General features: G+C 66.3%; 2 protein-coding genes across 2 annotated transcripts; both read left to right on the top strand.

Annotated features, from left to right (window-relative positions):
* The first annotated feature begins 1,403 nt into the window (after nt 1–1,403).
* On the top strand, nt 1,404–6,905 carry TUBB3 (tubulin beta 3 class III). Its single transcript, XM_039558581.1, has 5 exons — nt 1,404–2,570; nt 3,390–3,561; nt 4,310–4,418; nt 5,191–5,301; nt 5,605–6,905. The coding sequence occupies exons 1-5, from the start codon at nt 1,630–1,632 to the stop codon at nt 6,678–6,680; spliced, it is 2,409 nt and encodes an 802-aa protein (XP_039414515.1). The 5' UTR covers nt 1,404–1,629; the 3' UTR covers nt 6,681–6,905.
* A 1,128-nt stretch (nt 6,906–8,033) lies between these two features.
* On the top strand, nt 8,034–12,977 carry DEF8 (differentially expressed in FDCP 8 homolog). The gene is made up of 12 exons (XM_039558189.1): nt 8,034–8,100; nt 8,937–9,052; nt 9,177–9,259; nt 9,341–9,490; nt 9,719–9,860; nt 9,933–10,097; nt 10,589–10,716; nt 11,109–11,222; nt 11,688–11,768; nt 11,882–12,022; nt 12,121–12,230; nt 12,305–12,977. The coding sequence occupies exons 2-12, from the start codon at nt 8,947–8,949 to the stop codon at nt 12,405–12,407; spliced, it is 1,323 nt and encodes a 440-aa protein (XP_039414123.1). The 5' UTR covers nt 8,034–8,100; nt 8,937–8,946; the 3' UTR covers nt 12,408–12,977.
* Nucleotides 12,978–13,315: the final 338 nt, after the last annotated feature.

The raw sequence follows: 13,315 nt of genomic DNA, 5'->3' as shown, positions 1-13,315 counted from the left end.
TGGTCTCCTCTGCACACAATTCCCATCCCATTCCCCTCCCTGTTCTTCTCCGGGCTCTTGTCCTTAATTCCCAGAGGAGTTTTACTGCCCTCTTCTTCAGCTCCTTTGTGCTTCCCGTAGCCTGGAGCTTCCTTCCCTCCACAAAATACTCTGCACCCTCACTACACTGAACCTTCCAAAGGTCTCAGAGTTCCCTGTGCCACTAGAATTGTGCATGGAGCAGCTTTTTCAGCCTTTTATTTAGTTTGGAGAAGAAATCTTTTCCCCCCCTCTTTGTTTCTCCATCCTTTATTCCCTCACCTTCACCTTCTAGAGCCAGGATTGAGGTAGGCCACACTCAAACCGTAACTCATCCTTGTTCCCGTAAAGCTTTTTTCCCTTTTTTTGCTGAGTAATGGTGAATACGTGGAATAAATCCCTGCTTCTGCTGTGTTGTCTCCCTAGGGGCTGTAGCTGGGGTGGGTTGGCTGGGTGTGCAGACCCTGAGTCTCAAGCCAGCCCACCCTGGCTCCGTTCCCCGCTGGCATATCCAAATCCCGTGGGGTCCCATCCCTGTAGTTTGGCACTGTGGCAGCCTGGGACCCCATTCCCAGTGTGTGCAGCTGAGCCGTTTGCATCCATGCCAGAGGGAAGGGCTTCCCAAGGGAAGCGGATAACCGTGGGATCGCCCCTTTCATGGAGCTGTGAATGGCTCTTTGGCAGCCACGTGGCTCCAGGCATCAACACAGACCTAAGGCACATGATGGTCAGATGGGTCCTGTCCCTCCCAGCCCGCCTGGGATCCCTCCAGGGCCGGGCTCTGCAGCATCCCATTTAATCACGCCTTTGACAACTCCTATGGCATCCCACGCCTGCCCCATGGTAAAACATCTTCCCCGGGGCCATGGGGATAGGACCCCTCCCAGTCCCAATGTGTGGGACAGCTTGGATCATGCAGTAGGGAGGGTCCTACAGGGGTCCCCGAGGTGCATGGATATCTCAGGGTGTGTGGATGACCCCCACAGCAGATGGGACCCCCCAGGACACGAGTCCCACAGGGCACATGGGACCCCTCAAGATATGCAGACCAAGGTTCAGGGGTCCCCCCAGCAGATGCAGGACCTCAGGACACGTGGGGACCCTAAGGTGCACAGGACCCCTATGGCAGTGCCCCCAAGGTGCATGACCCCAGGGATGCATGGACCACCCCCGGGCATTTGAGACCCCAGGGCTCATGGTGATCCCAAGCAATCGGGTTCCCCAGGGCCATCCTGGGGGTCTGTCAGCCCTGGCCTCGGCAGCGGCCCCTCTCACTGCTGGGGTGCCTCCCTCATGCAGGTGCCCACCCCCCGAGGAGGAGGAGCTGCGGGAAACGGCTTTAAAGTGGGGCAGAGAAAAGGCCCTTTCTTCCCCAGCACCCTGGGCCGGCGGGCGTGAGGCGCTGGGCAGCGCTGGTGTGGAGAGCGGCCACCAAACCGGAGGGTCCCAGCAGGCACGTGACACCCCCAGCACATCCCACGCCTCCCATCCCCAACTCCTGGGCATCCCCTCAGCCTCGCCGCTGGGCACCGCGGGAGAGCTGGCGGGGCGCAACGCGGGCTCGGGGGCCGTGCAGGTGCCACGGGGGGCCCCGGGGCTGAGGAGGGGGCCATGTCGACGCTGGCCTCCCTGCGTCTGCTGCGCAAGCCCTGGAATGCCAGCAAGGGCAACCAGAGTAATGCCACGGTCGGGGCCAGCAGCGGCTGGTGCCAGGGGCTGGACATTCCCAATGAGCTGTTCCTCGTGCTGGGGCTGGTGAGCCTGGTGGAGAACCTGCTGGTGGTGGCTGCCATCCTGAAGAACAGGAACCTGCACTCGCCCACCTACTACTTTATCTGCTGCCTGGCTGTGTCTGACATGCTGGTGAGCATCAGCAACCTGGCAGAGATGCTCCTCATGCTGCTGCTGGAGCACGGGGTGCTGGTGATGCACCCCAGCATCATCCGCCACATGGACAGCGTCATCGACATGCTCATCTGCAGCTCGGTCATGTCTTCCCTCTCCTTCCCGGGGGTCATCGCCGTTGACCGCTACATCACCATCTTCTATGCCCTGCGCTACCACAGCATCATGACACTCCAGCGGGCCGTGGTCACCATGGTCAGCATCTGGCTGGCCAGCACTGTCTCCAGCACCGTCTTGATCACCTACTACAGCAGCAACACCATCCTCCTCTGCATCATCGGCTTTTTCCTCTTCATGCTGGTCCTCATGCTGGTGCTCTACATCCACATGTTCACCCTGGCCCGCCACCACCTCCACAGCATCTCCAGCCAGCAGAAGCCACCCACCACCCACCGTGGTGGCAGCCTGAAGGGTGCCATCACCCTCACCATCCTCCTGGGTGTCTTCTTTATCTGCTGGGGGCCCTTCTTCTTCCACCTCATCCTCATCGTCACCTGTCCCACCAACCCCTTCTGCATCTGCTTCTTCAGCTACTTCAACCTCTTCCTCATCCTCATCATCTGTAACTCGGTGATTGACCCCCTCATCTACGCCTTCCGGAGCCAGGAGCTCCGGCGGACGCTGCGGGAGGTGGTGACGTGCTCGTGGTAGGCAGCAGGACACGGTACCAGTACGGCCACCCCTGCTCCGAAATGGACAGATGGATGGACTGATGGATGGATGGGACGAGCCGCGGGGTGCCCAGTGCGGGCGAGGGGCTCACGGTTCCCAATAAAGGCTCTTTGCAGTGACGCTGTGGCTGGCATCGGGCGGCCCCGGGGAGCCCCGGGGGGAGAGGTCCCTCCCGGCCCCGCCGGTCGGTCAAGGGTCACTTGCTCCCACTGGGTACCGGCTGGAACCGGGAGGGACTGGCGGGGCGGCGGGAGGCTGGACCCCACGCGGGGGGCGGCCGGGGCCGCCCCCGGACAAAGGGCCCATCACCGTCGCCTTTGTTCTCGGGCCGCGCCCGCCGCCGCCCACCCCAGCACCGGCACCGGCACTATCCCCGGTCCCGGGGAGAACGACCGGCGACCGGGAACCCCAGGGTGGCCCTCCCGTACCCTGTTCCTACCCCTCCCCGTTACGGGACGCGCTTGGGAGGGGTGTCCCGCGTGTGTCCCCAGACCCGCCGCCGCCGCCGCCTCGGGATGCTCCCGCCGACGCCGGGCGCTCCCAGGGTCCCCCCACGGGTCCCGGGGTGTCCCCGCTGCCCGCGGGTGCGGGGTGCCCCCTCGGCCGTGCCCCCCGCGGGTGCCGGGTCCCCGCTCCGCCGCGGCGGGGCGTGGCCGCGGGCGGGGCCGGGCGGGGCGTGGCGGGCGGTGCCGGTGCCGCAGGGCTGTTGCGGCGCTGCGGCGGCGGCCGCTGATTGGCTGCGGGCGGCGGTGACGTCAGCGGCCGGCCCGGTGCGGCGGCGGGAGCCTATAAAGGATGCGGCGGCGGCCGCACCGCCCCCCGCGCTCCCGGTGCCGCTCCGCTCCGGTGCCGCTCCGCTCCCGGCCCCAGCCCGCTCCCGTCCCGCTCCGCTCCGGCCCGGCCGCCACCATGAGGGAGATCGTCCACATCCAGGCGGGGCAATGCGGCAACCAGATCGGCGCCAAGGTAACGGCGGCGCCCCCCCCCCGCCCCGCCCGCCGCGGCGGAGCCGGGCGGCGGACAAAGACAGACCCGCTACCCCCTCCCTCCCCTGCGCTCCCCTCCCCCCCTGCCGCCGCAACCGGGAGGACAAAGCGCCCCGCCCCCCCCCCCCGCGCCCCCCCGCCCCCCGCCTTTGTCCGTCAGCACCGCGGACAGCGCCCGCGCCGCGCCCCGCCCGGCGTTTGGGGGTCCCGGTGCCCCCCGCCCTGCTGAGCCCCGCCCGGCGTTTGGGGGGTCCCGGTTGCCCCCCCGCCCTGCTGAGCCCCGCCCGGCGTTTGGGGGTCCCGGTGCCCCCCGCCCTGCTGAGCCCGCCCGGCGTTTGGGGTCCCGGTGCCCCCGCCCTGCTGAGCCCCGCCCGGGGTTTGGGGGTGCTCCCCGCCCTGCTCGGGATTTGAGGTGTTTGGGGGATCCCCCTGCCCCCCGCTCCGCTGAGCCCTGTCTCGGGGTTTGAGGAGTCCCAATACCCTCCTCCCTATTCGGGATTTTGGGTGTTTGGGGGATCCCGGTGCCCACCGCCTGCCCAGGGGTTTGGGGAGTCCTGGTGCCCCCCGCCCCTCCCTGCCTGGGGATTTCGGTGTTTGGGGTATCCCAGTGCCTCTTGCCCCACCCAGCCCTGCCTAGGGATGGGAGGATCCTGGTGCCCCGTGCCTCGCCCGGGGGTCTGGGGATGTTCCAGTGCCTCCCGCCCTGCTGAGCTCCCCGTCCTCCCCAGTTTTGGGAGGTGATCAGCGACGAACACGGCATCGACCCCAGCGGCAACTACGTGGGGGACTCGGACCTGCAGCTTGAACGCATCAGTGTCTACTACAATGAGGCCTCTTGTAAGCGACCCCCCCTCGGAACTGCCCCCGGCGGGGTAGCCTGAGCTGTGGCGTGGGGCCCCAGTCTGACCCCCCATGCAGGAGGAGCTGGGTCCGCTGGGGTGGGGAAGGGGGGCAGACAGAGACACCCACCCCATGGAGGTGTGGGTGGGGCAGGCATGTGCACCCACCCTGTGGCACCATTTAGTTTGGGGCAGGGGGAAATCATGTGCACCCAGTTCCATGGGACCCTGTGATTTGGGAGGGGTCATACACAACACCTGCACCCCCGCCCTGTTGGACCCGAGGGGGGGCAGACATGTGCACCCACCCCCTCAGACCCTGTAGTTTGGGGGGGCAGGGGGCACATGTACCTCCAAGTTCATGGGACCCTGTGGTTTGGGTGGGGGCATGACACATGCACCCGCCCCGTGGGACACTGTGGTGTGGGGGGGGACACCGCACTTGCGCCCAGTCCCATGGGACCTTGGGGAGAGGGGCACCTGCACTCGCCCTGGAGGATCCTGTGGTGTGGGGGGAACAAAACACGAACATTCACGCAGCCCATGGGGCCCGGAGGGGAAATGGGGGACAGACACCTGCACCCACCCCATGCGACCCCCATTGTTTGGGGGGCATGAGACATGCAACCACCCCATGAGCCCCTGGGGTTTGGGGGGGACACGACCTGTGCACCCAGTCCTGTAGAACCCTGCAGGGCACTGGGAAACACCCCTGGGGGCGGGATGGGGGGGCGGCAGCAGGTCCCCTCCCGTCATGGGGTCTCTCTCAGCTCACAAGTACGTGCCTCGCGCCATCCTGGTGGACCTGGAGCCGGGGACGATGGACAGCGTGCGCTCGGGTGCCTTCGGCCACCTCTTCCGCCCTGACAACTTCATCTTTGGTAGGTCCCCGGGGAGGGAGGGGTGCACCGTCCCCCGATGTTCCCCCCCAGCCCCTGCATCCTCGGACCCGCCCGGCCTGTCGCCGTCCCCGGGGCACTCGGCGGGCACACCCCTCCCGCGCCGCGGGGCCCGGCGCTGCCGGCACGCCGCCAAACCTCTGCGGTTCCTGCTTCCCACCCCGCCCCGGCGTCAGATCTCCCCGGTACTGCCGGCGGCAGCGGCCGGTCCCAGCCCTGATCCTCTCCCCGGTGCCCGCGGGCGTGGGGGGCCAGCGGCCATCGGAGCCTCTTTTTTTTTCCCAGGGCAGAGCGGTGCCGGAAACAACTGGGCAAAGGGGCACTACACAGAGGGGGCCGAGCTGGTGGACTCGGTGCTGGACGTGGTGCGGAAGGAGTGTGAGAACTGCGACTGCCTGCAGGGTTTCCAGCTGACCCACTCTCTGGGTGGGGGCACCGGCTCGGGCATGGGCACCCTCCTCATCAGCAAGGTGCGGGAGGAGTACCCAGACCGCATCATGAACACCTTCAGCGTGGTGCCATCCCCCAAGGTGTCGGACACGGTGGTGGAGCCCTACAACGCCACGCTGTCCATCCACCAGCTGGTGGAGAACACGGATGAGACGTACTGCATCGACAACGAGGCGCTCTACGACATCTGCTTCCGCACCCTCAAACTGGCCACTCCCACCTACGGTGACCTCAACCACCTTGTCTCGGCCACCATGAGCGGCGTCACCACCTCCCTGCGCTTCCCCGGCCAGCTCAATGCTGACCTCCGCAAGCTGGCCGTCAACATGGTGCCCTTCCCTCGGCTGCACTTCTTCATGCCCGGCTTTGCCCCGCTGACAGCACGTGGCAGCCAGCAGTACCGCGCCCTCACCGTGCCCGAGCTCACCCAGCAGATGTTTGATGCCAAGAACATGATGGCCGCCTGTGACCCCCGCCATGGCCGCTACCTCACCGTGGCCACCGTCTTCCGTGGCCGCATGTCCATGAAGGAGGTGGATGAACAGATGTTGGCCATCCAGAGCAAGAACAGCTCCTACTTTGTGGAGTGGATCCCCAACAATGTCAAGGTGGCCGTGTGTGACATCCCACCACGGGGCCTGAAGATGTCCTCCACCTTCATCGGGAACAGCACGGCCATCCAGGAGCTCTTCAAGCGCATCTCGGAGCAGTTCACAGCCATGTTCCGCCGCAAAGCCTTCCTGCACTGGTACACAGGTGAGGGGATGGACGAGATGGAGTTCACCGAGGCTGAGAGCAACATGAATGACCTGGTGTCCGAGTACCAGCAGTACCAGGACGCCACGGCCGAGGAGGAGGGTGAGATGTACGAGGACGACGAGGAGGAGTCGGAGGCGCAGGGCGCCAAGTGATGCCCGACGCCGCCCCCCGACACTGCCCGCGGCCCCCCGGCTTCGCGCTGCTGCACCCCCCGGGTGCTGCTCCCCCCGCTGTCCCCTCAGTGTCTCCTGACCCCGTCCCCCCCTGAGCCGGCTCGGCCCCCTGCCCCCCTTCCTACCTCCCCCCTTTTCGTTTTTTACTGGTTTGTGTCTTATTATTTTTTTTGAATACTTAATAAATTTATTGCTGTCCAGGTACTATTTGTCTGTGGCTGCTGGGTAGGGGGGACAGGGAACACCCACACAGTTCAGCCATTCCCAGCCAGGGGAGGTGTTTGGGAAGCCCCCATGTACTGCCCCCCACCCTTCTGCCCCACAGATTCAGTCCCCCCAGGCGGGCTGTGCCTTTGTCCCCACTGTCACCCTTCTCCATGCTGGGGGGGTGTGGCAGCCACAGTTGGCCCTTTGTTCCCCAAACTGAGGTGGTAGCGCAGACCCCAGGGTGCTTCCCCAGGGCTGGGTGTGTGTGCAGTTGTGGAGGACCCAGGACACTCCTGGATCCGAGTCCCCCGGCTTTGGAGGCCATGGGCTGATAGGGCTGTGGGCTATAGGAATGGGGACAGTGGGGCTGGGGGCTGTGGCGATGGGGACACTGGGGATGAAGGCTGTAGGGGTGGGGTCTGTAGGGGTGGAGACAGTGGTGATGGAGACGGCGAGTTGTGGGGATGGGTGCTGTAGGGACAAGGGATGATGAGGCCGGGTGCTGTAGAGATGGAGGCTGTAGAGACAAGGCTGTAGGGGTGGGGACAGCGCGTGTGGCAGATGCGGGGCTGTAGGGGTGGGGACAGCGCGGGTGGCAGATGCGGGGCTGTAGGGGTGGGGGCAGCGCGGGTGGCAGATGCGGGGCTGTAGGGGTGGGGACAGCGCGTGTGGCAGATGCGGGGCTGTAGGGGTGGGGACAGCGCGGGTGTCGGATGCGGGGCTGTAGGGGTGGGGACAGCGCGGGTGTCGGATGCGGGGCTGTAGGGGTGGGGACAGCGCGGAGGGGAGCTGCGGGGCTGTAGGGGTGGGGACAGCGCGGGTGTCCGATGCGGGGCTGTAGGGGTGGGGACAGCGCGGGTGTCCGATGCGGGGCTGTAGGGGTGGGGACAGCGCGGGTGTCGGATGCGGGGCTGTAGGGGTGGGGACAGCGCGGGTGTCGCGGTGCGCGGAGCGGCCCCGCCCGGGCGCGGCGCAGTGCGGTCTGCCGGCCGGCAGGGGGCAGCAGCGCGGGGGCGCTGAGGGGCGGGGCGCGCGGGCGGGCGCGGCGGCGCGCGGCGGTGAGCGGGGCGGGGGCGCTGCCCCCTGGCGGGCGCGCGGGAGGGGCTGCGGGGGACATCGGGGGGACATCGGGGGGACATCGGGGGGACATCGGGGGGACATCGGGACTCCAGGGGATCCGTGCACGGTGCCGGTACGTGGTGACCGTGGGCCGAAGCGGGCGGTGGCGGCGGGGCAGGGCGTGGGAGGCGGAGAGACGCGTCTGTCCGCGGGGACGGAGACGGGGACAGGGCCGGGAACGGAGGTGGGTGTTGGTGCCAGGACCGGGGTGTTGGGGACGGAGACGGTGCTGGGGTGTTGGTGGTTGTGACAGAATGCCGGTGCCGGTGTGTCAGTGCCGGTGTTTGTGCCGGTGCCGGTGTGTCGGTGTCAGTGCTTGTGTCAGTGCCGGTGTTTGTGCCGGTGCCGGTGTGTCGGTGTCAGTGTTTGTGTCAGTGCCGGTGTGCCGGTGTTTGTGGCAGTGCTGGCGTTTCTGTGGCTGTACCGGGGTGTCAGTGACAGTGAGGAGGTGTCGGTGTTTGTGTCGGTGCCAGTGACAGGGTTTCGGTGCTGGTGTTGGGGTGTCCGTGCCAGTGCTGGTACAGCCGGTGGGAGTACCGGGGTGTTGCTGCTGGTGAGGAAGTGTCAGTGCTGAGGTGTCAGTACCAGGGTGTTGGTGCTGGTGCCGGGGTGTCACTGCTGGTGCTGGGATGTCAGTGCCAACGCTGGAGTATCAGTGCCATGACAGGGTGTTGGTGACAGTGTCGGTGCTGCTGAGGTGCTATTGGTGCCTGTGATGGGGTGATTGTGCTGGTGCCAGGGTGTGGGTGCTGGTGATACGACGCAAGTGCTCCTGACGGGATGCTGGTGATGGTATTCGGGGTGTTGGTGATGGTGTCAGTGCCAGTGCTGGGGTGTTGATGCCAGGGTGTCGGTGCCGGTGCTTGTGCCAGTGCTGGGGTAACTGAGGCAGTGTCCATTCCCCAGCAGGACAGTGGCGATGGCATCGGATGAGCGGCTGGCCCGCTTCCGCCAGGCCCACCTCAACCCCTTCAACAAGACCCCTGAGCAGCCGGAGCGCCCCGACGGAGAACCCCCTGCCCCAGGTGGGTGCTGATTCCCCCACCCCACTCCCTGTCCCACACTGGGGTGGGCAACCAGGCCCAGCCCCTCCATGGTACCCCCTATTCTGGGGGTGGGTTCAGGCCCCCCTGAGACCCCACTTTGCAGCCCAGCAGCCGGATCCCACCCCAGGGGACCTCGAGGGCGCCCTGGACCTGGGGCTGGCTGAGGACCACTTCTCCCGCCCTGTGGTGAGTGGGGTGGGTGTTGTGGGGATGGGGGGGATATGGGGGTCTCAGCTCATCTTCCTCCTCCTCTGGTGGTGGTGGCAGGGGCTGATCCTGGCATCGGACGTGCCGCAGCTGCGCCAGGCCATCGAGGAGTGCAAGCGGGTGATCCTGGCGCTGCCTGAGCACTCAGAGCGGCAGAAGGATGCCGTGGTTCGGCTCATCCACCTCCGCCTCAAGCTGCAGGAGCTGAAGGTGGGACTGAGGCTGGGGCTGGGGCCAGGGGGGTCTCCATGGCTGGGGCTCCATGCTGACACCCATCCCTGGAAGTGTCCAAGGCCAAGCTGGAGAGGGCTTGGAGCAGCCTGGGATAGTGGAAGGTGTCCCTGCCCTTGGCAGGGGATGGAATGGGATGAGCTTTAAGGTCCAACCCAAACAATTCTGTGATTCTTTAGTTCTCTGACCCCCCTTTTCCCCCTGCAGGACCCTGGTGAGGATGAGCCCAACATCCGGGTGGTCCTGGAGCATCGTTTCTACAAGGAGAAGAGCAAGAGTGTCAAGCAGATGTGTGACAAGTGCAGCACCATCATCTGGGGGCTCATCCAGACCTGGTACACCTGCACAGGTGGGTCTGGGACACCCCCTCCACGTCCCCGTTTGCCCCATCCCCACGCTGACAACCACCTGTGTCCCCCAGGCTGCTACTACCGGTGCCACAGCAAGTGCCTGCCGCTGGTGAGCCGGCCCTGTGTGCGGGCCCAGGTGAGCCACCAAGCCGAGTACCAGCTCAGCATCTGCCCCGAGAGCGGACTGGACAGCCAGGACTATCGCTGTGCTGAGTGCCGGGCCCCCATCTCCCTCCGTGAGCCCCTGCTGCTGCCAGGGGGGCTGGGGCGCGCCGTGGGGCTGGGGGGAGCTGGGGGCTCTGGTAGCTGGTAGTTGAGGCTGGGTGATATGGGGCTGGGATGACCTGGGAGCCCTGTGGGGTTGGGTGGTGTGGGACCAGGAGGTGTAGGGCTAGGGGCTTCATGGAGCTGTGCAGAGCTGAGGGGTTGTGAGGCTGGAGGGGCTGAGGGGAGGTGGGAGCCTGTGGGGCTTGGCTCCCTTGCGGGGCTCTGTGAGGCTGGGGGGAGCTGCTTGGGGCTGAGGGGCTGTGGGGTGGGAGGTGTGTGGGGCTGGTGGGAGCTGAAGGTTTGGGCTCTGGGAGTTATGGGGATCTGAGGAAGGTGACACTGGGGACCCACCGTGTGCCCAGGTGTTGCTGGGTGTCCTGGGGGCACACACAGGGTGTGGGGTGGGCAGAGAGCAGGGCGGTGCCAGTGCCAGCCCCATGCCAGCCCTGTGCCGCCACAGGGGGGGTGCCCAGCGAGGCCCGACAGTGCGACTACACCGGCCTCTACTACTGCTCCAGCTGCCACTGGAACGACCTGGCCGTGGTGCCTGCCCGTGCCATCCACAACTGGGACTTCGAGCCCCGCAAGGTGGCCCTGGCATGGGGTGGGGGCACCCTGGGGTGTCATGGAAGTCCCTTGGGACAGTGGTCCTGGCTAGAGGCCACCTGGGGGGGCCGTGTCCTTGGTCATGGGGGTCCCTGGGAGCTGCATCCATGGATAGAGGTGACTTGGGAGCCTTGTCCTTTGTCATGGGGGTCCCTGGGGGACATGTCCCTTGGTAGAGGTCACTTGAGGGACCACATTCCTGGTCATGGGGGCCATGTCCCTGGTGATGGGGGTTGCTGGGCACAGCTCACTTGAGGGGAAGCCATGTCCCCAGGGCCGTGTCCCTGTGATGGGGCCCTGCCAGCGGTCTGTGGGTGGTGGCAGCAGGGCTGGCAGGTGCGGGGGGTGACGGTGGCTCTGGCGGTGTCGGGCAGGTGTCGCGGTGCAGCATGAGGTACCTGGCACTGATGGTGTCACGGCCGGTGCTGAAGCTGCGGGAGATCAACCCACTGCTCTTCAACTATGTGGAGGAGCTGGTGGAGATCCGGGTGAGTGCTGGATCTGGGGAGGACACCCCACAAGGGCAGGGGACGCCACAGAGGGCACCTGGGATGAGCAGGAGGTTGGGGGACTCCAGTGGCACCCACTGGGTCCCACAGAGAGGAAGCAAGGTGAGGTGGGGGGGTTTGGGGCAGAGGGTGCCCAGACTGTTACAGGGATGAACTTGACCCAATCTGGTCTTGTTCTTGCCATGCTCCTGTCTCCATCCCAATCACAACCCTGTCTCCCTGTCCCTGAACCCATTCCCATTCCATCCCTGTCCTCATTCCTATTCCCATTCCTGTCCCTATTTCCATCCCATCCCTGTCCCCATTCTCATCCTGTCCCATTCTCACACTGTCTCCATCTCATCTTTGCCCCTGCCACTGCCTCTTTTCTTGTGCTTGTCCCATCCCTGCCCCCACACCCATTCCTATCCTCATTCCCATCCCATCCCATCCTGTCCCCTGCAGAAGCTGCGCCAGGACATCCTGCTGATGAAGCCCTACTTCATCACCTGCAAGGAGGCGATGGAGGCGCGGCTGCTGCTGCAGGTCAGGCTGGGGGCCAGGGCCAGGCATGGCGGTGGCGGTCACACAGCGGTGGTGGTCACACAGCGGTGGCGGTCACACAGCGGTGGCAGTCACAGTGACCCGTTTGCCCACAGCTGCAGGACCGACAGCACTTTGTGGAGAACGATGAGATGTACTCGCTGCAGGACCTGATCGACATCGAGGCCGGGCGCCTCGGCTGCTCCCTCACCGAGATCCACACGCTCTTTGCCAAGCACATCAAGCTGGACTGCGAGGTGAGCCCGTGCTGTGGGGCAGAGCCGGGGGGACACCCCCATGGGGCCAGTGCAGGGCTGGCGGGGTCACCATTGTCACCTCCTGCCTGCTCCCCCAGCGATGCCAGGCCAAGGGCTTCGTCTGTGAGCTGTGCCGGGAGGGCGACGTGCTCTTCCCCTTCGACAGCCACACCTCGGTCTGCGCCGACTGCTCCGCCGTCTTCCACAGGTACCGACACACTGGGGCGGGATGTGGGGACGTGGTGGTGGCAGGGGGTGACCCAGTGCTGTCCCCCCCTCCAGGGACTGCTACTATGACAACTCCACCACCTGTCCCCGGTGCGCCCGGCTGAGCCTGCGGAAGCAATCCTTGTTCCAGGACTCCAGCACGGAAGCAGAGCCCTGAGGGGAGTTTGCCCCCATGGTGGGGTCTCAGGCCCAAGATTGCTCCCCACCCACCACAGGGCCCTGGGATGGACACAATCAGCCCAGTGGTGGTTTGGGGACTGGGGTGGCCCTGGCTCTGGGACCCTCTGCTCATGGAAATGGCAGCACTGCCGGGGGGGGAATCACTGCTGAACTCCAGCCATTCCCGGAAGCATGGAGACCCTCGCCGGAGGGGCCAGGATCCGGTTAACCGGGATCCGGTTATGGCCCCACAGCGGCTCCTGCCGTCCCTGCCTGCAACCGGGTGCGGGCAGGGACGGGGTGCAGGCCGGGGCTGGCGCTGCGCTGTCCTGGGGCGGCAGGTGCTGGCAGGAGGGCTCAGCCCTGGCACCGGGACGGGACCGAGTCCCCCACAAACAATACCGGAATGAGGTCCTTCCCCAGCCCTCGGCACCACCGTTACCGGGGCCGAGCCCCGGGGGGATGTTGCGGGATCTTCCCCGGGCTGGACCGGGTGCGGTGTGGAGCCGCTGCCTTCCCTTCTCCCCGGTGTTTCCTGTAGCATTAACGAGCCTCTTTGCGCAACCCAGCACTCGTGTCCCTGCTTCGGGCGGCGGCGGGGGGCACCGGGGGCACGGGCAGGATGTGCGAATGCCGGGGGCGGCAGCCCGGGAGCTCCTGCCGAGGCTGGGGCTGCCGCGGGGCGAGCACCGGGGACCGACCCAGCCCCGGGCCGGTCCCCGGTCCAGCGCCGCCCGCGGGACAGAATTGCGCTGCGCGACGTTATCGGGAACGTGCCACACTCATCGAGAGGGGCCGCGGCCACGCTGCCCCGGTACCGGCCGGGCCCCCCCCCCCCCCCGATGCTCCCGAGGTGTTCCGTGTCCCCAACTCCTCCCGCTCCCGCCCCGGCGGCGCAGACGGGCA

Source organism: Corvus cornix, chromosome 11, assembly GCF_000738735.6.
Source record: "Corvus cornix cornix isolate S_Up_H32 chromosome 11, ASM73873v5, whole genome shotgun sequence".
Classification (NCBI taxonomy): Eukaryota; Metazoa; Chordata; class Aves; order Passeriformes; family Corvidae; genus Corvus; species Corvus cornix.
Note: the sequence above shows the minus strand (reverse complement) of the source record. Positions and strands in the feature narration are given on the sequence as shown.

Excerpts from the sequence above, each read along its gene's own strand:
- TUBB3 (XM_039558581.1), top strand. The coding sequence starts at position 1,630 with ATGTCGACGCTGGCCTCCCTGCGTCTGCTGCGCAAGCCCTGGAATGCC. Across the intron at positions 2,571-3,389 it reads GAGGTGGTGACGTGCTCGTG|GATGCGGCGGCGGCCGCACC; the intron begins GTAGGCAGCAGG and ends GAGCCTATAAAG. Across the intron at positions 3,562-4,309 it reads GCAACCAGATCGGCGCCAAG|TTTTGGGAGGTGATCAGCGA; the intron begins GTAACGGCGGCG and ends CGTCCTCCCCAG.
- DEF8 (XM_039558189.1), top strand. The coding sequence starts at position 8,947 with ATGGCATCGGATGAGCGGCTGGCCCGCTTCCGCCAGGCCCACCTCAAC. Across the intron at positions 9,861-9,932 it reads GACCTGGTACACCTGCACAG|GCTGCTACTACCGGTGCCAC; the intron begins GTGGGTCTGGGA and ends TGTGTCCCCCAG. Across the intron at positions 11,769-11,881 it reads AGGCGCGGCTGCTGCTGCAG|CTGCAGGACCGACAGCACTT; the intron begins GTCAGGCTGGGG and ends GTTTGCCCACAG.